At 39.8% G+C, this 24,986-nt stretch overlaps 1 protein-coding gene across 1 annotated transcript in view; it reads left to right on the top strand.

Annotated features, from left to right (window-relative positions):
* Window positions 1–4,833: 4,833 nt before the first annotated feature.
* Window positions 4,834–24,986, top strand: part of ALX4 (ALX homeobox 4) — a 116,099-nt gene continuing 95,946 nt past the window's right edge. The window contains exon 1 of the mRNA XM_030199478.1: window positions 4,834–5,310. Coding sequence (XP_030055338.1) covers window positions 4,950–5,310 — 361 coding nt within the window. The 5' untranslated portion in view covers window positions 4,834–4,949. The remainder of the gene's footprint in view (window positions 5,311–24,986) is intronic.

The following is a 24,986-nucleotide window of genomic DNA, read 5'->3' as shown; positions in this document are numbered from 1 at the left end:
TACTAGAGGGTGAAACACGCATTGTGGAAAGTATAATGTTGAGCGAAAGGTGCTAACACTACCTGCCCGAAAAAGAGCCAGCAGGGTGATTATTGCGGGTTATTCGGCGTCTCCTATCCTCCCGATTAAATCGTCAGGCATTAGTTTAACTCAGATTTAAACGCATATCTCTAGATGTTCGTAGTTAAATATTTTTTTTACTTTAAATATTGATTTTAACAAATGAGTTAATCAACATAGCAAGAAATATTGTACGGAATTCGTTCTTTATGTTCTGATAGACTGGAATAATCTGCTTTTATTGTTATTACCCCCTAGGTGTTTTTAATTCTAATATTTATATTATACGCCAGCTTTTTATTAGAACTGCCCAAACGAAAGAAGATACTGGAAAGCGTTACATATAGTGGAATTGTATTGTTTTGTGATTGTATTATGTTCTTGTATAGGTCATTAGGCATCTGTGTTTAAAAAGTTGAAAATGAATTGGCAAACTATGCCCACTATTTAAGGCTGCAGAGGTTACACTTGACAGAGTTATTTTCAACACGCAGGATAAAATGCGAGTGTGTGCGGTAATTGTATTTTGTAGGTTCTAAGAATAACATTACTTTATACCATATAAAATATAAATTAACCTTTTTAATTTGCCTGATACATCTCCATTAAAAATTGTATTTCCCTCAAAGTAGGCTGCTTTTAATCGTCCGTGAAAGGTTGACATATAGAAAAAGTTAAAAGGGTATCCTTTGGGCGGACCCTGCTCTGGCACATATGGGTTAGTAACTATTATTAAACTGAATATCACCAGGGATAACCTCCTTGCTTCTCCACCTGCTCCTTCACACCCAGCACATTATTACAGCCTCTCTCCATCACCATAAAATCAGTATACAAAGTCCTACTATATAGAAGGATAGGCCGATTTCTTAGAAAAACGTGCCTGTTATACGTACTATGAAGAAGTATACACACCCAGGCATATTGCTTCTTACGTACAAATTCAAGTCTGTTTCGCAATGCTCTGTGCAGCCTGTACCACACTACAGGTCGGGGATCAGTTCCTCAGTTTCGAATCCACCCTATAAAAGGCTTGACTGCATCAGCCTGCATTGCATATGGTAGACAGCAGGTCTTTCGTGGGCCCCAATGGGGAAGGGATTTTTAAAGCTGGTTCTCAGATAAGTTGTACGAACTATAGTAACTTCGCTTCTTTTTTTTTTTCCTGCAGTTTAACACAAGACTCGGTTTCGTTCTTTTTTTATGGCACCCATGTACGGTGTTATACAAATGAATATCTACCTAATAGGCGATAGCTATATACAGAATCGTTTTTCCAGTTATTACCCTGCAGAATATTTCACGGAAACACTCATAGGGCGTGTGCAAACTTTTTGTTAGGTGCGCTTTGATTAGTTTTATAGTTACGTTGTAAATGTTATTATTTCTGGCTGTAAGTAGCAGGTCGTTCGATTTACGAGGTGTTTATAAAACATATTATCAACAAAATTTGAACCCCTGGAAAAAATAGCTCATATACCTGAATAGAAATAATGAATTCTATTGAAATTATTACTATTATTATTATTATAAGTGAAAAGTCCTTGTCTCTTCTGCAATTAGGGAAAGGGTGACTTTCTTTGGAAGTTACAGTGATGTCATATTACAATACATTTCTTCTTATAATGTTTCCTCGAGCTCCTTATAATGTAGGTCAATGATGGACAATCCATCAGAACTCAAATTTTTTTTCTAGTGAATATCTCGCGTCCAGTCTTTCTCCTTTCAAACTGAATTGTACAAATTAGCATTTCGATCTTTATTCCGAAAAAAAATATTTATCGAATATATATTTCCCCATGAGAAAAACATGAAGATGGTCTACCCTTGACTGCGATTTTTTGTATCGGGAAAAATAAATTCCTGGCACGAGAACCCCGTTTGTTTGGATAAAGCAGAACCTATTAATGAGCAGTGAGGGATCTATTATGATCCACAGAGAGCAGTATTAGTAAACTGGCATTAGTAAACTGAAGGTTGAACGCTCTTCTCATTGTGTACAATGCATACATTCAATAATAATATTTAAGGGGCCTTCTCTTGTAATTAAATCCCTTTAAATATCCATTTTCAGTTTAGCTGTTGGACCAAAGGGGGTTTTATCGCAATTAATCTGCCTCACTGAATAAAAATCCACGTTATCAAAAGCGAAATTGGATACATAACTGAAAGCATTTACCCCACTGTTTACCTGATCAGTCAGCAATTGACAGTAATGATATAGGGTTTCTCTATAATTAACTTAAATAGCTAAAAACTATAACTCAACCACTTTTCATGGACTTGCTTGCTCAATCTATAATTCTAACTACTTGAATGCTGGTGTCCTTCCTTTTCTTTCACTTACACAGTACAAACTTGACAAATCTTCTAATAATTGTATTGCTACCCTTCATATTGTAATAAATTGGAATCAATCAACAGCCTCAAAAAGTGAAAGAAAATGAAACTTCTTTACATATTTTTAAAAATTTAGTGTAACATGACCCAAATAAAAGATTCGTTTTGGATTCCTCAAAAATTAAATAGATTTATTTGTAGGACATACCACCAAATCCAGTGTTAATGCTATTTCAGACTAGAGGTTTGAAATCTTGCCGTTCTTTTTATAGTGGCGTGTTTGGAGATTTCATTTGCAGTGTAAATCGATTATCGCTTGTTACTTTGAAAGACACATTGGGATTCCTTTATTAAAGGAAAATCAAATGGCTTGCGTATTTAAAAGCTCTGTGCTCTGTGCAATCAAGTCGCTATGTTTGATTCGTCTTTGCCTTTTCAGGCACCAGTGAAGTTTCATGAGAAGACAGAGCGAGACCAGGAGAGCTACTCCATAGACAAAGCTGCCGCGGTCAGATGTCTGAGGGGGTCACCTAAGGGGGTTCTCTAAGGATTTCCATTGACTCGCTGTCCATAAGAGGGCTCGGAGACCCATGGATTGATTGTTTTTCCATTAACTTCAAAGAAAATAAGCGACTAAAAGAGAGCAAGCATTGTTTTAAAGAATAAAAGCAGACATTTATTGAGATTAACATAATACCAATGTGTTTTAACTGAAATCAATTTATCCAGTGCTTTAATTTAATTTCTCCAGTACTGCTCAAGTATGTCAGCTGTTATATATTAATTTAATCTGTCATCATCACAAAACAATACATTTTATACATCTATATTATGGTTATGGACAAATATATGTACACGTTCGTTTATCCTATAGTATTATAGCACCCACACATCCATTCATACACGTATATGTAGACATACATATGTGAATGCACAGTTGAAAAATGTACCTGCGGAGGTACACATGCGAATTCCTTCTTTTTACCTAGATCTTTGTAATTATTGCCAACCTGAAATTAAATTTTTAAAAAAGCGTTAACATTAATTTATTAATCTGAAAACCTTTGTTTTCAAAAAGATCAAGCTCTTGAAATGATCGCCTTTCATATTTTCAAATTTATTTTTTAATTATACAAAATAAACGTTACACAAACCTTTAATTTCTACGAATATCGGCACTATTATCTAGAGTACTTTTGCAGCAAAAGGAAGGAAACGCTAAAAATCCAACGTGTACATTTGAAGGAGTGTTGGGAAAAGTTCACCAAATGGCATCGCTCTACTCGGCTTGTTGGGTTGATTTCGTCAGCAAAAGTCTCCCTAAAAGTGCTTCCTCAGTGCCATCGAAAGGGTTAAAGTGTGTAACCTACAGAGATGTGGATGTAGTTTGCGTAATATCTTTATTACTGAAAACTTCAAGGTAAGACAGCAATAGAAACCAGATGTGCGGATGCAAGGAAACCGTACAAAAATAACCTTACAGGACAGAGAGTGAGGTAAAGAGGGTGGGGAGAAGGGAATGGGACTTGATACACCACCGCCTTTCTGTGATTTTTGCAACTACATTCAAAGCGGTTTCCATATTATAAACAGGTACTTATTTGTACCTGGGGCAATGGAGGGTTAAGTGACTTGCCCGGAGTCACAAGGAGCTGCAGTGAGAATTAAATCCAGTTCTCCAGGATCAAAATCCACTGCACCACTAGGCTACTTCTCCACTCCAAAGGCCGAAGGGATGAGCTGACCACTGAGAACAGGGGCCAGGATCAAATGAATTGGCCAAAAAGTGCCCATATTTTAAAATCGAAGCCTGTCTGTCCTTAGGCATAACCCGAGCGGTGAAATTGTCTTCATAACCTGGTGCTTTTCACGTTTCTTCATTTTATATTACGAGTGAGAGAAGTCGGGTGAAAGTTGAGACATTAAAGAAAATGTCTCCTGCTTTTCTGGCTGTGAGAATGGTTAAGAAGGAAAGAGTTAACAGATTCTTAAAGTGATAGCTACAGAGGAGCTTATAATCAAGGTGGCAAAACATATTTGTAGAAAAATAATCTGTTCTTTGCAACACAGAAAATCAACTATGTCAAAATTAGTAAACAGTTCGCTGTGTTCCCTGTGCTGACCCCCTTTCATCTCACCAAGGACAAAGTTTCAGCTCCTAATTGTATTTACAACCCGTATTTGTTTCCTAAATTTTTGTTATACAAGATTTTTTTTTACCCAAAAGATCTGAGGACTTCCCTCTTCTCCAGTTGTCATCATCTCCATTGTAATTGGGGGAGAGGTCTTAGTTTGGCTTTTTTTTGGTGGGGGGATGGGTAATCTTGGAAAGCTCTGGGAGGGAGACCTAAACAGTTGCATCTCTTTAAGCGAAAAGGGGACCCTTTTTCTCTTCAAAACCTTAAGGGGGCTTTTGAGATTTGGTTAGCTAGGAGTTCTTGCAAACATCTGAACCCTCTTACATTTCAGTCCCCCAGCTGTGAGAGTGACTGCCTTCTGGTGCCCCTCCAAAAAAGAATTAAGGTCATTTGGCCCTTTTTATTTTAGGAATGAATGCTGATACTTGTGTGTCTTATTGTGATATGACCAGCATGGATTCTTACTACAGCTCAGCTACGCAGGGCAGAGAACACCAAGGTTCGCCTTTTAGGGCATTCCAGCTCAGTGACAAGTTCGGTCCCTCTTTCCTGGCCAGCAAAGGACAAAGCTTTGGGGACAAGTCTAGAAACTCCTACCAGCAGGAATGCCAGTCCCTGGATGGCAGCGTCCAGAGCAGCACAGGGGAACAGCAAAGCTCCTTTAACAAATACCAGCAGCAGCATCTCTACATGCAAAGGAACTGCAAAACTCCTCCGGAGAATCTCAAACTACAGGAAAACAGCCATAACGGAGCCCTCGTCTCTTGCTACGGTAAGACAATCTCCTTTTTCTTCCTTCTTTTTAATCTCTCGCTTTCAAACTAGCAAAACCTAATGTAATTGGTAGTGGGAGCGGATTCTTTTTCCTTTTCACTTTATTTTGCCGGTGGTTGTATGGAGCAAAATCCCTGGCTGTGAATTTATAATCTGGTTGCCGTGCCATTCGGGGATTTTAAATCTAGGTAAAAGTGCATTTCTCTGTGTGGTGTGCGGGAAGGGTCTAGGGTATCGGAAAGCGGCTTCCATTCCTCTTTTCCCTGTAGGAAAACAGTGGATTTTTTTTTTTTTTTACTGCATTATGAAAGAAGCGATCCCGATTTCCCTGGATCGCACTAAAGACAAATCGCCTCAGGCAATGCACGGATTGAAACGATGAAGAACGTAAGAAAATGTATTTTGTTTAACTTTTAAAGAGAAAGTGCAGCTTTCCCCCCCCCCCCCCCTTTGGTCCGTCTCTCTGTGGGGTTTATTTGCGTGGGGGAGGGGGGGGGGTCGAATTTTTATAAGCTTGAAAAAGTGATCCGGTGGATGTTGCCTCTTTATGGACTAGCCTTAATATTATATATCACGTTTCAACCAAAAGTAAATGAAAGCAAAGCATTACTGTGGCTTGTAGGCACAGTGCAGTCATTAAAATCCTTTCTTAATTTAAAGCACCCTTTAACAAAAACGGCGACCTTGGACATCGGTTTAATTAATACCTCTTGATTCTTTGTAAATGCGCGTGCAGAGATCTTGTCTTTTCGAAGCAAAGAAACCTAACGGATTCTTATCCTAATTGCTCATTAACACAAATTATGACTGAAAACCCAATTCTCTCATTTCTTCACTGAAGTCACTACAGTGTTAACGTTCCCATTCCATTGATTTCAGTTAAAATCCAGACATATACGAGCACACCTAAATTGATCGCGGTCAACACAGGCCAGCGCGTTTCCAAATTCGCTATTTGGAGTGGATACAGATAGAAGTGAAACTCTGTCTAGGCAGCCCTAACAAAAATGCATACAGAGTCCTTGTGAAATAATGCGTTAATTGTCATACTCTTGCATTAAGTATATTGAGAAATATTTCCGAGTATTTCAAATTTCAAAGTACAACGTAGGCCAGAAAAGAAAAAAAATGAAGGGACAATGTATTTTTCTATAACTTCTTGATCAAACGCACTTGTTTTGTCGGCTAATGATGTTCAAACTTGTTTATAGGTTTGCTCAATATGGTGTGTCGTTTCTTCTTCACTATTTTGTTCTTCTTGTTTCAGTATTTTTCATATCAATAGCACAAAGGTGACTTGGTATTTTTACTACAGCCTCAGGTTAGGCTTTTTGGAGGCAGAAAAGGAGGAAAGGGAATTCCTGGAGGGAAAAGCTGAGGTTACGGTAACATCCCATCCATCAGTGCAGGGGCCGGCCAGTAGCGGGACAAACACCCGCTTATATAGCCTCGGATAATCCGTCAGAAAAATACGACACCTATGACACCTGTTTTCTTTATTACCCCTGGAGCCCATTGCTTTAAAGACTCCTTCAATACTTGTGATCTTATGAGAGACAGAGTGGAAAATTTAATAACTATCCCATATTACACATAATTGTTTAAATCGAATTCAAGTAAATCCAAACCTATATATATGAATGATCCAGATATATATTCTCCACAGCCATACAGGATACGAAAAAATCCCTAAAGTGGTGGATTAATTAAAAGGGAGAAATCTTTAAAAACAGACGTGCCAAATCTGCTAACTACTTTTCTGTATAATACACAGTAGCTCCATGAAATAAGTTATAATCCAAATTTAAATGACATTTTCTATTTTTTCTTTTTTTTTTCTCCTACCTTCGAATTTGCTGCTCTCCCACTTCTTTCATTTTCTATTTTTGTCTTTATTTTTTTGTTTTCTTTTCTGTCATTTAATTCTTTCATCTTTGTTGTTCTGAAGGCTAATCTAAATCTTAAACGATATAAAACAATTCATGGAAGCTCCAGGGAGACAACCGGGCAATCAGATCCATTCACAGTAGTTTTTTTGGTATATTGAAGGAAAACGAAAGGAAAAACATACTGTTTCTTCGACAAGTTTCACTTTACTAGCAGAAGCTTCGCTTTCTTTAAACTCCAGGGGAAACTTCCCCTAAACAGTTTGGCAGAGACAGACACCGCCGGTAAAAGTCATTCAAAATGGCCTCATGCTTAGGGGCATGTTTCAAACCAGGAGTATGACGGCGCATTGAAAAGGGCAGTCAAATATGCCAAAATGGAGCCCCCCTCCCTTCCCCCACCCCCGCTTCTTTCCACCTCTTTTTCCAGTTCCCTCAGCTTTATAAAAGTGCTGCCTTAACCAAACGGGGAACATAGAAAGCGTCAGTCAAAAATCGCCTTGTGTAGCAAGGGACTAAGAAATCTTCAAGTCCGCAGCTATAGGAGGACAGAAAGCTGGACCAGGTTAGATGGGAGAATTTACTGGGCCCGTGTGCAAGGGCTTAGCAGGAGTGGGAAAAGCATAAAAGAACACACATCCTTGTTCCTTTCTCGAGAGGTAAATACAAATGAAGTGATGCAAAGAGTGTGGGTGGATTTTTTTTTTTTTTTGGATAGCCTGTTTGAATTCTCCTAGAAGCAGCCAGGATATAGGATGGGGTGCTCCTCAGCCTCCATCTTCCATACTGGAGCTCAGTAGGAACCAGCGTGGCCTGATGCAGTAGATGTTAAGTACAGAAACCACCTCATAGGGTTATATATATCTTCCTAAATATTTCGGAGTCCTTAAGACCATTTTTATGCCATTAAACTTAAAACTTTCAAAAGATAAGAGTGAACAGACTAAATTATCAGACCTTTTAATATTCCATCCCAAGCTGCGGCCCTGTTTAACTAATGCCTTTAATCATCTCTAACAATTTTATAAGAGAAATGTTTCCTATCCGGGTAAAGTGAGGCCGTCATAACTCATCAGTAACCCAAACAAAGGTGACATTACGATAACTAGTAGCGCGTAACGCCCTATCATAAAATACATTTCAAATAAAGACTGCAAACGTTTGTAATCACAAGTTCATATAGAGGGATCCCTTCAGTAAAAACATGCAGTCCTTTTTTTTTTCTTTTTAAACAGGAAGACTCCATTTGAAACAGTAAGTAAAATGGTCCTGGGACGTCAAATGTTTCAGTCTGAGGAAGGTGGGAAGCAACTCTGGTTATTAGCAACTGTGACAAGTCCGTATTCCTTGTATTTGATAATAATCTGGTTTCTCCCTCAGTGTTCTGTGGGCACAGGTGTGTATGGACAGATATTGTACCAGCAAATTCATGTACAGAGAATTCACTAAATTGTATTTTTCAGGATGTTCTCACCTATGTTATTCTCACGCGTATCATGTCTACACCTACTTTCGGTTTATATAAATCCAAGGAAGGGCCAGCAAATGAACATCACAACGAGAAAGGATCAATCCCTTCCCTTTTCTCGGCAGCGTGCGTGCTAAAGCCCGGTAGCGAAAGATTTCAGCATTGTCCCTAATTCTGCAAAATAGCAGTTTGGTAATGCTGTTAATATTTCAGCATCTGCATACCCTCACAAGTGCAGGCCTAACCATAATTTAATGGTTTGTGTACATTTTCAATTAGCCTAATTACAATGGTCTTTAAATAATCAGAATTTTGGTTAACCAGTCTTGTTCTGATGCCAAAACCGACCTTTCTCAAACCCCTTTCACCAAATTCTAATTTATGGTTTTGTCCATACCGCCTGTATTCACTATTTAAAGAAGATGCCCTGTCTACAAGATATATAAAAAAGTAAATGAAATGTTTGTATGTATGTGTGTGTGTATACATATACAAACATTTAATGTACTTTTTAAAGCTTTGTAATGCATATTATACAATTTAATATTTTAGTAGGGAAAAGTTTTATATTCATATTCGACTGTATATTATACAAAATACATTATACATCTTATAACTATAAGGTATTATATCATACAGAATTAAATACACCCAACTTATATTACATTCAGTAGCTTTTCTTTCCTGAAATTAAGCAGAGTGACACTAATTTCTACATTCAGAAATAAATAGGAAATATTACCAGCTGCTTTCATCCTATAATTTCTGACATTCATACAGACATAATTTCTGCAGTGCGTGAGTTTAGGTGTGATGCAGAATGAAATTCTGCCGCCATGTTTAGTCAGAAGAGCAGGAAGTCGCTATTTTGGGGGAAAAGAGAAGCCCTGTGTAAGAGCTAACCGATTTCCTTTGCTCTAGACCTTTTATCTCTGCAAACCCATGGGGGAGATCATACATGCATACGTACACGAACAAACCTAGAAAATAATGGCATTCACGAATGTTCTGTATTTTCTAGAGACTTACCAATACGATTCCCCGCTCTAACGAACGTTTTGGTCTATTCAGACGTTTACATTGATCGTAGAAGTGTTCTAGCAAAACAAAAGGAAACTAATTGTGGGGGCATACAGGTACTTGGCGACTAGTATATTCTTTCGCGGATTTAACTAGGACGTCTAATTATTAAAGGTTCAAAGGCGTCAGAGTCGGTAACCAGGGAAAATGTCATCTTCGTACTGCTTTTACTGTTAATAAAGGAAGCGAAGGGACTTGCAGAAATAACATTTTATACTCAAACAATCGGGCGTTTTGCGCCTTCTCAGTATTCTCCTAGTCATGTTAATTCTTTGCCTGCAGGAGTCAGGACTGTTCCTTTGAGCTTTTCTGGCAAAGATTTATTATTCCCAGCCAGCTAAAATTATAACTATCTTACCCAAAGAATGTTTTCGTCATCTAATATCCAAGAATGCTAATGATAAAGATATGAAATCGCTTACAGACGTAAACTTCTAACTGGCTTAGCAGCTCAATAGATCTGCACAAATTCAACCCTTTCAAAGATGGGCCTTTTTCAAACAGACAATTGTCATTTTTTTTTACATCCTTATTTCACATAAACGTTTGTGCTTCTCTTTCCCCATGTGCCTTACTAATTTGAAAGCATTGCAGGCATTCATTTGTTTTACAAGATGTGTACAAGTTGGACTTACCAATGAGAGTTGCCCGATTCAGCACACCGATTCACAGATACTATATACTGTATCAGTTTTAAGAAGTGATGGCTGTTTTAATTAATATTTATCATCTATTTGGTGTGGGAACCCCAAGAAGAGTAAAACGGGTACAAATATACCAGTTACCTGAGAAACACGATTATGCCATGTCTAAAGTCTTGACAAATGTGACATATACCTTTATTTTCTCTCGCTACGAAATTCTAACTATATGAGTCAAGATTCTCATGTCCATCAGTGCAGTGGTTATTATTAACTCAAAAAATAAAAAGAAAGTGCTTTGAAGTGATAAACTGGATTTCTATCTACTAAAAGACGGCAGAGACAGAATAATGGGGTGCAGACGTAGCCCTCCCCTCTTTAGTAAAGTTAAAGATTGCACACTCGGATGATGACACCGGTTTATTTTCTACATTGAAAGTGATTACAATGCTTCTGCTAATTGAGACGTGCCAGCTGCACTGAGAATTCCACCATCAGCTGTCTTTTTTTGGGATCAGAGCCGTAGTACACTGCAAGCCTGTAAAAATACATTTATTTCATGGTTTGAGAAAAGCGTTAATGTCATGGTTTCAAAGAGTCTCATAATATGCAGTAAAGTGAGGGATATGCGGGTTTGGAACTAAACACATAAAAACTACTCATATTTCAGCAACAATTAAATAAGCTTGCAGGAAACCTAAATACAGCTCTGCATTTATGTGTAGAATCTTTAGCAAGTATCTGGGATTGGGATACACATAGGTCTCTATCTGTAAGCAATGACTCATTGGCTGACGTCACACAGGGGTTCTGGCGAGTGATCCCAGAGGCTCTCTGGCAGCCACCTGAACTTGCTAGAGAGAAATAATTTCACATTTCAACAGTAATTGCGCCTGTAAGATAGGCAAGAGCTGCAACAGTTGGCTCTTTGATGTAAAGCTTATTCTTGCCAGGTTCCTAACTCCCAAAAAGCATCGAGCCGAGGTAACTCAGATATCATCCTTTGATCAATAGATCCTCAATCAATTGATCTTTCTCAACTTCCACCTGGTGCGATGCCAGATATTAAGGGGCCCTTTTACTAAATATGCGCTAAAATTTGCAGCAAATGTAGTCGGGAATTTCCTGTATACTAATTGTAAATTCGGCGCTTTCTGTTTTTAGAGCATCTTCTTTTTTGTTTTTGTTTTTATTTATTTAGTTATTTATTGCAAGTTCTCTGTGCCAGACCTGAAAAACTTAGTGTGGGAGCGCTTACTGCCTCCTATTTAAGAAACCAGTTAGCTCATGCTGGCTGGTTAGACACACACGAGTCAACTCTCCGCTCATGCCTTGCCCCCTTCCAAAACTATTTTTAAAACATTCTTACCAAGCGGTTTACTGCGAAATGCTTTAATATGTTTGTGTGGTAGCCTGTTATTGTACATTAACTGCGCATTAGGGGTTTAGTGCCCTTAGTAAAAGGCCCCCTAAGAGATTAATAACATTTTCTATACTGTTTTCTGCCATAGTTGAGCAGAGAATTTTAAATATCTGGATTTCTTACAGATCTCTTAGAATGTCCTTTGCTATTCAGTGTACAGCTTACAGTTTATTTAAAATCTGATATACCACTATAGGAACAGTATCATTGCCATTCACGAACAAAATATAAAACAGAGAAAAGAAATACAATATTAAAATAATAGATTAAAGTAAAAACATAGCTGCTGAATTATATATGTGTGTGTTTGTGTATGTATATGTTTACATACAGAGTTAATTATTCTTTTTCTACTATATCAGATTAATACATAGTTTCCCTCCCTGTAATTCATAATTTAAAATACCAGGGTTCTACAATGTTTAGCTCACTCTAAAACTGTAGTCACTTTACACTGTGTTTCCTATATCTCTGGTGGTGAACCCCCCACCCCCCCCCCTCACACACACAACCAGTTCAGGATATCCAATATGAAAAGTAGTGCAGCAAGATCAGTGAAATCACAGTCAGCATTAAATATATAACAGATCAATGGAATATATTTACTAATAGTCATAAAAATATCACACAATCAAATTTAAACAACAAAATCAGAACATGATCATGTTTTGGCAAATCCTGCATGGGGGGTATAAAACACAGAGAAAAAAATCCAAAACTGTAAAAACAATTAATAATACAAAACTAATTAGTAAATGCAGAGTGACTCATAGTACACAATTAGATTTATTTTATATTGGTGTTTATATTCTGCTCTTTCAATCACAGAAAGTACACAGTGGAGTATAACATAATCGATGCAGATAATAATCAATCTTAACATGTTTATATTTATTAAAACCTTCTGTACTGCATATTCCAAACTGGTGGATCTAAGTAAGTGGTATATAAATCTACTAAAAACCAACAGAGAGAAAGGAACGCCATAATGTACCACATAAAACTATATTAACAGCCCTCTCCAACTCTCACCCACCCTTAAAGTCCAACTTTCAGCCTCAGTACACAGTAATTCAAAAGTTTAAAATATTTGTTAAAAAAAATACATTTTCAACATTCCGTGAAATTGCAAATAATCAGCAGAATAAAGTGTACTGGAAAGTTTGCTCTATAACCCTAGGCCAGCCCCTGAAAAACAACCAGTTTTGACCCTTATTACATGAAAATATCTTGGGGTGACAAAACATCAGATTACATTTGACACGGAGGAGAACAACAGTACACTAGTTTCTTATTTGGAGGGTAAGAACTTACTGTATGAAAAAATGAAATATGTCCTGACATGCACTCTTGTATCTCAGTGGGATAAATTAACAACTCACAATCATTTAAATATTAAAACTACATGTACATGTATATCCTTTGTTTCTCATAATGAATGACCATCACTAAACTAACAACGGCTTTCCACACCTGTCCTGGTGACCCTACAACCAATAGGGTTTCTAGGATATCCGATATGAATCTGCATAACATATTGTATACACTGGTGATCCAGTATATGCAGATTTTATCTCATATATGCTCTCTGTGGGTATCCTGAAATTCAGACTGAGTGGGGTCCCCAGGACAGGTGTAGAAACCGCTGCCTTATACTTTCTGTGAAGCATTCATTCTGTGAAGGTATTTTGAAATCCAAGCTCTCTTATTAATGAAAAAGATTTATTTAAAAAAATCCCTAAAAGAGCATATGTAAGACTAAGGTGAATTTGCTGAGGAGTTAAGGCTGTCTTTCTCACCCTTTTATAATATTAATGTGTGCTAAGAAATGGGCTTAGCAGGTCCTAATGAAGGACTTTCCCACATACTAAGCCTATACCTAATGTGTCTATAAAAACCCTTTTCATTAATAATGATTTTCAGGCTGTGTGCTAATATTAGCATCAGCACACAGCAACTGAAAAAAAATTACTGCAGGAGCACTTACCACCTCCTATTTAGGATGTGCTAAGGGCTCCCACCATTATAGATGCGTTAACCAGTTAGGACCAGATTCTACATATGGCACCTGAAAAATCCACGCAGAATAAATTTCCGCCTAAGCGTAGACTGTCTCTTCATGTTCAGTGTACAGTGCTGCGTACGTCTAGTAGTGCTATAGAAATGATAAGTAGTAATAGTAGTATATAGAATACGTTTAATTGATATCCTAGCGCCTAAATCTACGCGTCTCCATTTACACCAATAAAAACATGGCGTAAACCCTGGCACGCAGATTTAAGTACATCGGGCCATATTCTATAAGAATGCATGTAAAGTTTGGAATGCCCATGAAATGCCAATTTCCTTACCCATAACATGCCCCTGTTTGCCTGCACGCATTAGAATTTAGGCACAGTGCACTACAGAATATGCTTAGCAAGTTATGCACATAAATTCTAATTAGTGCCAATTAGTGCTTATTGCTTGTTAAGTGCTGTTAACAACACTGATTGGCTTGTTAAGACAATTAAGTTACTCATGTTATTACAGTATACTTAGATCCTGGCGTGAAATGCTAGGCTCACTATATAGAATCTGGGGATTATTGCATGCTAACATCTACGTGAGCTGGTTAATATGTACATGTCCATTCTCCACCCATGACATGCCCTCTTCAAAAAAAGTGCACTTAGGGCCCTGTTTACTAAGGTGCACTACAGTTTTTAGCATGTGCTAAAAATTAGCACATGTTAATCCTACAGACACCCATAGGAATATATGGGTGTCTCTAGCATTATTATGCACTAATTTTTAGCGCACACTAAAAGCGCTAGTGCACCTACAGTACAGCTTAGTAAACAGGGCCCTTAGTGCATGCAAATAGAAAAATTAATGCAAGATGCTTTAGTGTGTCCTGCGGTCCTTTATAGACATTCTAAATTTGCAATAGAGCTTAGCATACCTTAGTAAAAGGGACCCTTAAAGATTTACTCACTGGTACCAGATCCTCTCTTAAATGAGCTTAAAATATGTTCATATATTTTTGCTTTAAAACCTTCTCTTTTTTTTTTTTTTTCATTTTTAGGGGCCTCTGTGCTAAAGAGTTCCCTCAATTCTCCCCTTTTGCATTTATGTGAAAAATGTTTAGTGCATAGGATCCACTAATCAGAGCATAATTGCATAGCATTATAAATGATTATTCTAGTTATCAATTAAGACCATAAAGATATTTCCTGGTCAATAGCATAAAACTATACAGCACCAAACTAACCAAAAACCTTATTACAGCAATTTAGGCTGTAGTCAGTGCAGAAATAAACATATTACTGATGCTACAGTTACTTTAATCAAATAGATAAAGAAAACCAGCTTCAGCAGAACTAGGCCAGAATGGAACTGGATGGTTCAAAAGTGCATTGGGCTGGAAATTAATGCATGTTGGGAAAAAAAGGATTGGCCTCAAACCAGGGGACTGGTGAGATAAGAGGCTGGAATTTTGTCCTTCAGCCACTATAAGACTCTGCTGATCTGAAGTTGATAGAGGGTTTGCTTATCTATCTAGGCCCCGATGCTTAAAAGTAAATGCAGGCGCTAGAGGCCATAAGCGTCATACTAGCGTCTGTATTACCTGCATAGAATGTTCAGAGGGGTCTAGCGTGGGATACAATTAGCATGCCAGGCACTAGCATAGATAGCATGCAAATGTAGTCAAGCTCATGTAAATGAGGTCATTTTGCATTCCTCCCCAATGCTCAGAAAAGAGCGCCTGAAACAAAACTGCCTTACTGCTGTAAAAAAAATAATGCCAGGTCCGAGCAGGCATTAGGGTGCTGAAAGAGAGGATTTCCCATGATTCTCATGCTTTTCGCATGATTCTTTCTGCAAAATCTGCTAGTTTTGATTGCTTTTAGAAGCAGAAGAAAGCCCGTGCAAGCCCTTAAGCGCTGGTCGTGAGAACCAGCAGACCCAAGCAAAAGCACACATTGGTTTCTGTTAAAGCATCCATGCTAAAAAAAATATTTAAAATGCCCAAAGTGAAAGCACACATTGGCATCTGTTTTCTGCGTCTAAATATAAGCATTCAAGCTAAAAAACAAAAACGCTTATATAAATTTAGGCTGCAGAAAACAGACACCAATGTACGCGTCACTTTTGGGTTTTACCAGGCACATGCACACAGGAGCTCTGCACATGTACCAGCACAATCCTCCCACGCCAAAGCACAATCCTTCTGCTAATCTCCCTAATGCTCAACAGTATTTATTTATCCAACATTTTCCCACCTATTTGCAGGCTCAATGTGGCTTACATAGTACTGTGATGGCGAACGCCAATTCCGGTGTCAGTATGAGTGTGCCTATATTTGCATCTCATTAGTGTTGATCATTAGGGTGTTGTTCTTCCCTAGACTTGCAACCAAGCCCCTGAACAGGGCCAGTGTTAGACATACAAGGGCCCAATGCAGAAAATGGGGAGGGGACCCCAAAGCCCACCTTCAGGCTATGCTTCATGGGGACCCTGAGCAATTAGCTTAGTTACCACCCCTTAACACCTGTCCTGCCTTAAGGATCTAGACTGACCCTCAGGGATTCAAAAGAAAGTTGCTGGGAACAAGATATTGTTCCCAGCAACTTGAGAGTAGGGATTGGCAGCAAAAAAAATGTCATGTCATTTTTTTTCTGAGTTTGTTTTGTTCAGGAATGGATGTTGCCAAGATTTCACATTCTTTGCAAAGGAGTGAGCACTATGTGGAAAGAGAGCACACTTTTCTTAAAGAGTGAATAGTGCAAACCATCATGTGTGCAGTATCAGGAAAAAGTGTGCACTCTTTTAGAGAGTATGTCCTCGTTCACGTAGTGCTTACTTTTTAAGAGGACTTTGCACTGTTATAGGAAAATGACATGTCATCACAAATGACAACCTACAGTTGTCAGCTGTGCTGTGGATCCTAGATGAGGGACCCCGTAAATCTGATGGGCAGTTTGAAATGTATATGAAGTAATCCCGCTGAAGTGTTTGTAGTGTCTGTGCAAGTTAACTGGAATATTCTGACGTATACTAGATTGATTATGAGTACCGTGATTCACCTAATCTAATTTTGGGGTATGTTTACTAAGGTGCGTTAGCATTTTTAACGTGCCTGTAAATTTAAGGTGCGTTAAACAATAACGCACCTATACATTTCTATTAACACGCATACACCATTTACGCGTGTTAAAAATGCTAATGCGCTCATAGCACCACTGAGTGCTGAGAATTATCTGGGCTGCATAGCTTAAGAAAGCCTTGTGTGCTGTGTTTAAGTTAGCAAAGTGAAGTGAACCTGTTGCGATAAATCATGAGCTTTTTGTGCTGAAACAAGTAACCAGGATCACTTATTAATGTGTACATGAACTTGCGTAATTTCATGAATGGGAACTCTGTAGCTCATCTTCCAAGACTCATCATAAATGAATTTTTTAAGAAGTCACTGGTAATAGGTTTGGGCAGTCAGTCTTCGCCTCCACCTCTCAGCTTTGAACCCTTCTTCTTCACTTCAGATTAGGGGAGGTTGACCTGGGATGGGGGGAAGAGGAGGGATTGCTTAGCCTCCTCCTGTTCCTTCTGCCATTTGCTCTCCACGTGTGGCTGAACTTTAAAGAAAAGTTTGTCTTTGCCACATCTGGCTCTATCCAGAAAAGAAAAAAAAAAATGGAATGGAATGCTTTTGACATGTGGTTCACAGCGCTGGTGTCCCTCATCTTCAGTTCTTCTTTTAGCATCAACAAATTGCAATACCAAATTTATTTGATTCTTTTAAATATAATTATATAGGCATTTGGGGATCCTTTTATCAACACAAGCTAGGAATATCTCTTTTGTATTGCTTGATGATATTACATTATTTCTGAGACACTTTTATTGATTGCACAATTTATTTTGTCCTTATATGTTTTTTTTCTTTAATGTACGTTTATATTCTTTACATCATATATTTAGTATAAATTTATTTATATGATGTATTAACTTTTTATGATGCATTTATTCTTTTGTTTTTAATTTATTTATATGTAGATACTTAGAATCCTGAGGCAGGCATATTATTGCCGAAACACAGGACCGTGTCGAGTCCATTGAATCTACTTTTTGGCAATAAACACTTTTTATCCATTTACCACTGAAATCCTACTTGTTTTTAGTTGGCCTGCGTCCCTTCCCTACTTTGTTGGACAACGTTTTCTCCGTAAGGTTCCTTCCCTGTTCATCACGTATTTAGCATATGCTAAGCATTAATGTGCACTAAATCTGTTAGCACACCTTAGTACAAAGACCCCTTGGTCACTTACTTAGGGGTCCTTGTACTAAGGTGCGTTAATGGATTTAGTGTGCTCTAATGATTATCATGCCGTAAATTATAAGAAACCCAATATCCCCCTAATTCTACAAAGTCACCAAAAATCGCACACATAAGTTGGGGCATATGCAATTATTGGCACTAATTAAATTTAATTGGACTTTACGTGCATATGGGATACAAATGTAAAAAATTAATAAATATAAAAGTCACCCAAATTTGGGCACTCAAAATAATTAGTTAATGGGCTCCAATGATTTAATTATTGGCCCTAACAAGCACTTAATTACTACTAATCATGATTTGGGCACCAATCTGGCTATGCAGTATTGCTGTAACTAGAGGCCAACTGCAACTACTTTTTTTCAGTTTCGACCAAAACCAAAACTGCTACCGAAACTGTCTAAACACTTTTGCCAAAACCAAAACTGCAGCTGAAACTTATCACCTGGCTTTGACTGAAACTGAAACCTAAAGTTTGGTTATGTGAATGTGGACCAGTGAGGCCCACTGGGGATTATCAGAGCTTGCAGGCGGCAGACCCTCTGCTAAACCCTCAGGAGATTATTATTACCCTCCACTCCCTGCAGGAACTGCAAGCACAGGCTGAAAACTGGGAAATCTATTTTAACAAGGGCTTCTTCAAAATCTGCTGCTCACCGCCAAAGAGGCTCCCTTGCCTCCTCAGCAGCTCTTTATTTCATTCTTCACGCTGGTGGACTATGATCCCACCCCCTTCTGGCTTCCCCACCTCAGGCGGTCGGTGGCCCAACTGTTTGGGGAGGCTAAAGGGGGCGGGGTTAGGGATGGGGCCAGGGGCGGAGCTTACATCCATAATTGTCTGACAACACACAGAAAAAAATAAGTAAAAATATAATAGTCACAATTAATACCTTTTATTAAATTTAGATATTAGATATATATCATATGTCAAATAAAGTGGTTGCTTAAGGCATATACTAACCACAATCACTCAACTGCAAAACACTATGCACAACTTTGTGCAAAAACACACTCAGAACCTTACTGTACCATAAATATTACACTGGGCAGACCCTAATATACCATATACCACCCAAACGGACAACATCACAGACTGTCAACAATATGAAACAAGTGATCATATCACAAATCTCATGTCATGTACAGCCACAAAACATCCTTTTAGGGTGGAAATTGACAATGAGCTCCTTTTATTAACAACCAGATAGAGATAACAGTTTTCAAATTTCAATTTTGGCACAGTATAAGTGATCACAAACAAAATATAGGAAAACCAAAAGCATTAGGGGCTTATAGCCCATTTAGTTATGTTTAAACAAAAGAGATCTACATGAAACAAAATATTTATTTTGACTTAAACCTTCAGAATCAGCACCTACCTCTCTTGAAATCCAACATGCTCTGCGTGCCACAATTTCCTCTTGAATTATTATGGTCTGGGTCTGGGAAGGAAGTGGGAACACCTCAGACAGCCACTGTTAACCTCAGCCTTCCCTTCCCTATTCAGTGACAGCCCCTCCCGCGCGGAACAGGAAGTTGCATTGCTCTCGCATAGGGAAGACTGGCTGAGACCTGCACATCACGAATATCCCACCCATCGTCAGTGCAGTCAGCCCTCCGAGGATCCGTCAATCCATCTCGCCCCTTTCCCATGCTCTGACTGTCCCCATCCGGGATCCCTGCGTCATGCAAGAAGAGGAGGAGGAGGGACGCGGTGCACCGGAACGGCATGGCAGAGCAGGCTGGGTTTTGGAGATGCTGGCTGAATGGGGCCCTCTCGATGTGGTCAGGGTGCCAGGTTATCTTTGGGCCTGTTAAGGCCGTTTCGGGAAGGTGATCCGAGGACCGGAGGGCGGGAGGAGCGTGGGAGGAGCGCTCTGGGTACTGCATGGCACCAGGAGGAAGGAGCGCTGCAAGAGGGAACGCAGGAGGAAGCGGCATCGTTGTTTTGGGCTTTGGAGGGGTTCGGGTAGGGACAAGGTTGCTGGGCTGTTGGTGGTAAAGGAGCTGCGGGGAGCAGCGCTAATTTTTCCAGGGCCAGCATTTGAAACGTCCGTGCATCGTCTGTTCGGGCCAGTTCTGTGGGGAAGTGGTGATGTCGGGGCTGCCACCGGGACGAGGTGGTGCCAGAAGGGAGGAGCGTTGAAAGAGAGCCGCTGCAGGGGGCAGCATCGAGTTTTTCGGGGCTCGGGAGCACAGGTAATCGTCGGGCCGATTCATCCGGATGAGCCAGGAGATTTGGAGGCAGAGAGGGCGGGTCTAGAAGAACGGAAAAGATAAAGAAAGATGGCATGTCGGGCCGGCGTTGCGTCGGAGAATCAGACTGCTGTGATTCTTATACCGGGCGCCTATGCTCCCCACCAATCCCTGCTGGAGTTTCTTGTGACATCACTCCTTCCTTAGTGGGGAAGCCGGAGGAGGCAGCTCGGGCTGGGGAGCTACCGTGCGGCAGCCGCCATGTTATGAGCATCTGCTCACTATGCAGCTCACTGGCCTTCTTAAAGTCTGGCACATTTAGGTTCCCAAGTCAATGCAGATGTAGTAAAATATTCTCTGAGACAGGAACTTTGTGAGAACATATTTAAAAAAAAAAATAATGATTACTAGCTTTTTATGTTTACCCAAACTGTGCACAAGTAACAAGAGAAAGTAGTATGTGATGTTTCCCATTTTGTATTTAGTAATAAAACTGATTAAGGACAAGCATGACAGTGCAAAGCTATGTGGGGCCACGAGGGCCTTCCCCCCCCCCCAATTTCATCCGGGCCCCTGGTTGGGGGTCCCCAACCCCCACCAGCTGAAGCCTTGTTCAACGTCAGTCTACGGTGTTGCCGCATTGCCTGCCCTCCTTTCTCTTCCTCCTCACGTCCTGCACGCTTCTTGAAGTACTTAAAGGAGCATGCAGGACGTGAGGAAGAGAGATCAGGGCAGGGAATGTGGCAGTGCCGGAAACTAGCACTGGAGAAGGCTTCAGCTGGCGGGGTTGGGGACCCCTGCCAGCAAAGGTATTTGCTGCTGTGGGGTGTGGCAGTGCAGTGGGGGTGGCGAGGTGGGGGGGCGGCGGTGGGGCGGCAGACCAAAATGTGCCCCCCCACCTCAGGCTCTGGCCTCCTCCCACTGTGAGCATGACATAGATTCTTACTAAAATAGGGTAAAGGAGTCCAGACACTGGTCTACACTGCGGACATTATACCAGCCTTATCACAATCCAGAATAAAAAAGCACATTGATGTTACTGAATGTGAGGACTATATGGTCTGAAAAATTACAATCAAGAGCAATACAGTTCTCAAATTATTTTCTAATATACAAGCTTCATTTCATTGTAATATCATTTCCCTACTAACACTGGGGCCCTTTTACTAAAGGGTTGGTGCACAGCATCAGGCTTGCCGTGTGCCAATCTGGAACTATCACCGGGCTATCAAAGGAGCTTAACGGTATTTCCCACCCTCAGCGTGCACCATTCCTATTTTTGTAGCGCTGGTGCTTACCCGGTGGTAATCAGGCAGCGCCATATGCTGCCCTGTTACTGCCAGGTTAGTGCAGAAGCCCGTACTGCCTCAATGGGTGGCGGTGTGCCCCCCCCCCCCAAATGGCCACGTGGCAAGTGGTTCACTTCCCGCCCAGCCTTTTACCCACTGCGGTAAAAGGGGGCCTCAGCGCATGTCAAAAAGACGCGCTGATGCTAGCACAGGCCTCCTTTTACCGCAGCTTAGTAAAAGGATCCCACTATAAACTGACTAGTGCTTGTGCTTGAAAACCATCACTGCAGATGCCTTTCTCATAGAATCTAGCTTTTGCACACCACAAGATTGATTAAAATGCTACATCTTCATCAAACTCAACAGAGTCTAGAAATTCTTTAGAATCATCCCAAATGGTATCCAAGCCAGAATATACATAAATAATGAAAGACCATATTTAACATCCAAGCAAAACAGCCTCCGCACACATGGACCTCAGCTAATGAAATCTGAGACTAAAAGCAACAGTGCTTTTCCAATGGCTGACTTTGCGCCACATTTAGAGTGACAGCTGATGTCATATTGCCACAGAGAGGCTAATTCCTAAAGAGCTTGTCATCCCAAATTTATGGATTTAATTCCTGCTAAACATTTGTATCAAAAGCATTTATTTAAAGCACTCTATTTACCATACAAACTACTATGCAAGAGCATAACTACATTACTTGCAATCGCATTAAATGCACACACAAAAAAAACAATGCAAAGCATAGCTCCCCCTTCACCCCCACCCAACTATTTTACAATCCCTTGTGGTCTAGTGTTATAGTCAGGGCAGGAGTCATCCCCAGTCACTCTTGCCCATGTCAGTTCTACTCTCAAAATGATTGCTGTGACCTCTTGTGGCAGTCTCACAAGATTGCCACTAAAGGTCATGGCAGCCATTTTGAGAGCACAGTCAGCATAGTTAGGAGTAATTGGGTATCACTCCTGCCCTGACTACACCCCTAGAACACTAGGGATTGTAAGAAAGGCTCAAGGAGGTAGGTAGGTAAGGGGAAAAGGAACTTCTGTTGAAAGGGGAGGGAGATAAACAGGACAAAACACACATTTTAGTCATTTTCAGCCCAAACCAAAAGCAGGTGAAAAAAGGATTTTGGTCCACTTTCAGTATCATAACTAAAACAGAAATTTGGTCAGCCTCCCCGTGTAACAACAGGTACCTAAATTAGATTATGTGTAACTTGAAAGGGGGCATGGCCATGGGAGGGGCATGGATGAGTCAGGGGCATTTGTAAAAGATGTGTGCAGTGTTACAGAATAGTGAGGATTTGCACCCAATTTGCCCACCAGGATTTACATCAGGTTTCAGCTAGTCTAAGTCCTTATGCCCAAAGTTGAACCCTGAGAGGCCCTTTTACTAAAGGGTTGCCACATGGCAACGGGCTCGGTACACGGCAATCTGGAACTACCTCTGATCCAATGCAGCTTTCAGTGTGTGCCATTTCCAGTGCTGCTGGATTAAAAAAATATATATACCTTAGGGGGTTACTGCCAGGGTAGCACAGGAGCCCTTACCAACACCTCATGACCACGCAGCTTGGTAAAAGAACCCCTCAATTTGGCACGTAATGCTATTCTGTAAAGAGTGCTCATCCCAAAGTACCCTTTATAGAAAAGCGTGCTGAGCACCGAATTGTATTGGCGTCATTTACAGACTCTGCCCATACTGCATACAAACATTATTTCCACATAGCTGAATCAGTGCCAGTGCTATTTATAGACCAATATTGGTCATAACCCCATGGAAAAGTAGGCTTTATCTCACTGATCTTTAAAAATATAGGATGCCTATACAGCCTCATCAGGAGGAACAAATCTCTGGTATAAGAAATGTTTTTTTTCAATGTGAACAACATTTTTTTAAACTTCTGAATCCAAATTTGTCCCTTCCTTTCAGGGTCAATAAATTTGTAGCACAAAACAAGCACAGCAATCACAGTTCTTCCTTGTAAATTGTGTAGTCTGCTTATTTTAATATTAACCCAAAAAAGTCTCACAAATAAGACAAACAATACAAAATAAATCCTATGCCAACAATCCTGTATAAAGCACAGGCATTTTTTCCATAAATACTTTCTGAAATATTATGTAAAATAATGTTATGTGAAAAGGAGAGACCATCGTAAATTGTGTCGAAGTCATCCGTAAAGGCTAGATCTGAATTTTAATCACAGGTACTCTCCCAGAATCAGTGCTTACGTAAAGCCCACAGTTCAACCAAATAATTGTGTTCATATGAAATACATGTGTCGCTTGGTAGTGTGACAAAAATTCATATGTTCACCGACATTGTCTTTTTTTTTTTATAATGTGACAAACTTCAAAAATTCAACTTTATAGGTACTTATGTGGTGCTGCTCAAATGTCTTAAACCAGTGTTTCCTAAGTCCGGTCCTGGAGTACCCCTTGCCACTCAGGTTTTCAGGATATCCACAATAAATAAGCATGAAAGAGGTTTGTTTATAATGGAAACAGTGTATGTAAATCAATTTCATGCATATTCACTATGTATATCCTGAAACCCTGACTGGAAAGGGGCACTCCAGGACTGGACTTTGGGAAGACTGTCTTAAACAATGCATCAAGCGATCGCCATAACCTGACTCAGCATTGAGTTTAGTTTTCACTGCTTCTGGGGCTGGGGGATTGCACTGTGATGTTGACAGTGACATATGCCAGAAGTAATCTCTACCAGTAGAACTGCCCATGTCACCATTACTTCCATCTTAAATATACAGTTTGGCACTTCAGGGTTCCAGGCTGCCCACACATTTAAACTCTTCCCTCTGGTGACTTCACTAGAAGAAATACAATTTATTGAGAAATTCAGCGGAAAAGGTTTTGTGAGACCAATGACATCAATAATTTAAAACAGTATCTGTGAAAAAAGCAGGATGCCACAAAGGAATGAGATTCATTGACATTGCTGATAGAGGCTAAGTTTAAATGTATCCTAGAAAAAAAATTATATATATATATTTATAGCTAAAGCTATGAAATGTTATCACAACCTTTAAAAATGGCCAACTTCCCTCTCTAGGGGCCCCTTTTACCATGCTGCAGAAAAAGGGGGCCGGCGCTGGCATCAATTGACCTAGCAGTAAGGTTTCATGTGCTACCCGCGTGGCAAGCATGCAACGCACACCAACTGCTGTTTACCGCTGGGTAAGTGGCCCGTGGTAGAAAATAGAAAATTATTTTCTATCATGGAATTTGGCATGCACCAAATTTGGAATTACCACCTGGCTCATGTGCTAGCGCCGATTTGGCGCATGTGGTACACATGTAGGCCCTTATGCAGCTTAGTAAAAGGGCCCCTAAGTAAAT

This window comes from Microcaecilia unicolor, chromosome 4 (assembly GCF_901765095.1).
Source record: "Microcaecilia unicolor chromosome 4, aMicUni1.1, whole genome shotgun sequence".
Taxonomy (NCBI): domain Eukaryota; kingdom Metazoa; phylum Chordata; class Amphibia; order Gymnophiona; family Siphonopidae; genus Microcaecilia; species Microcaecilia unicolor.
Note: the sequence above shows the minus strand (reverse complement) of the source record. Positions and strands in the feature narration are given on the sequence as shown.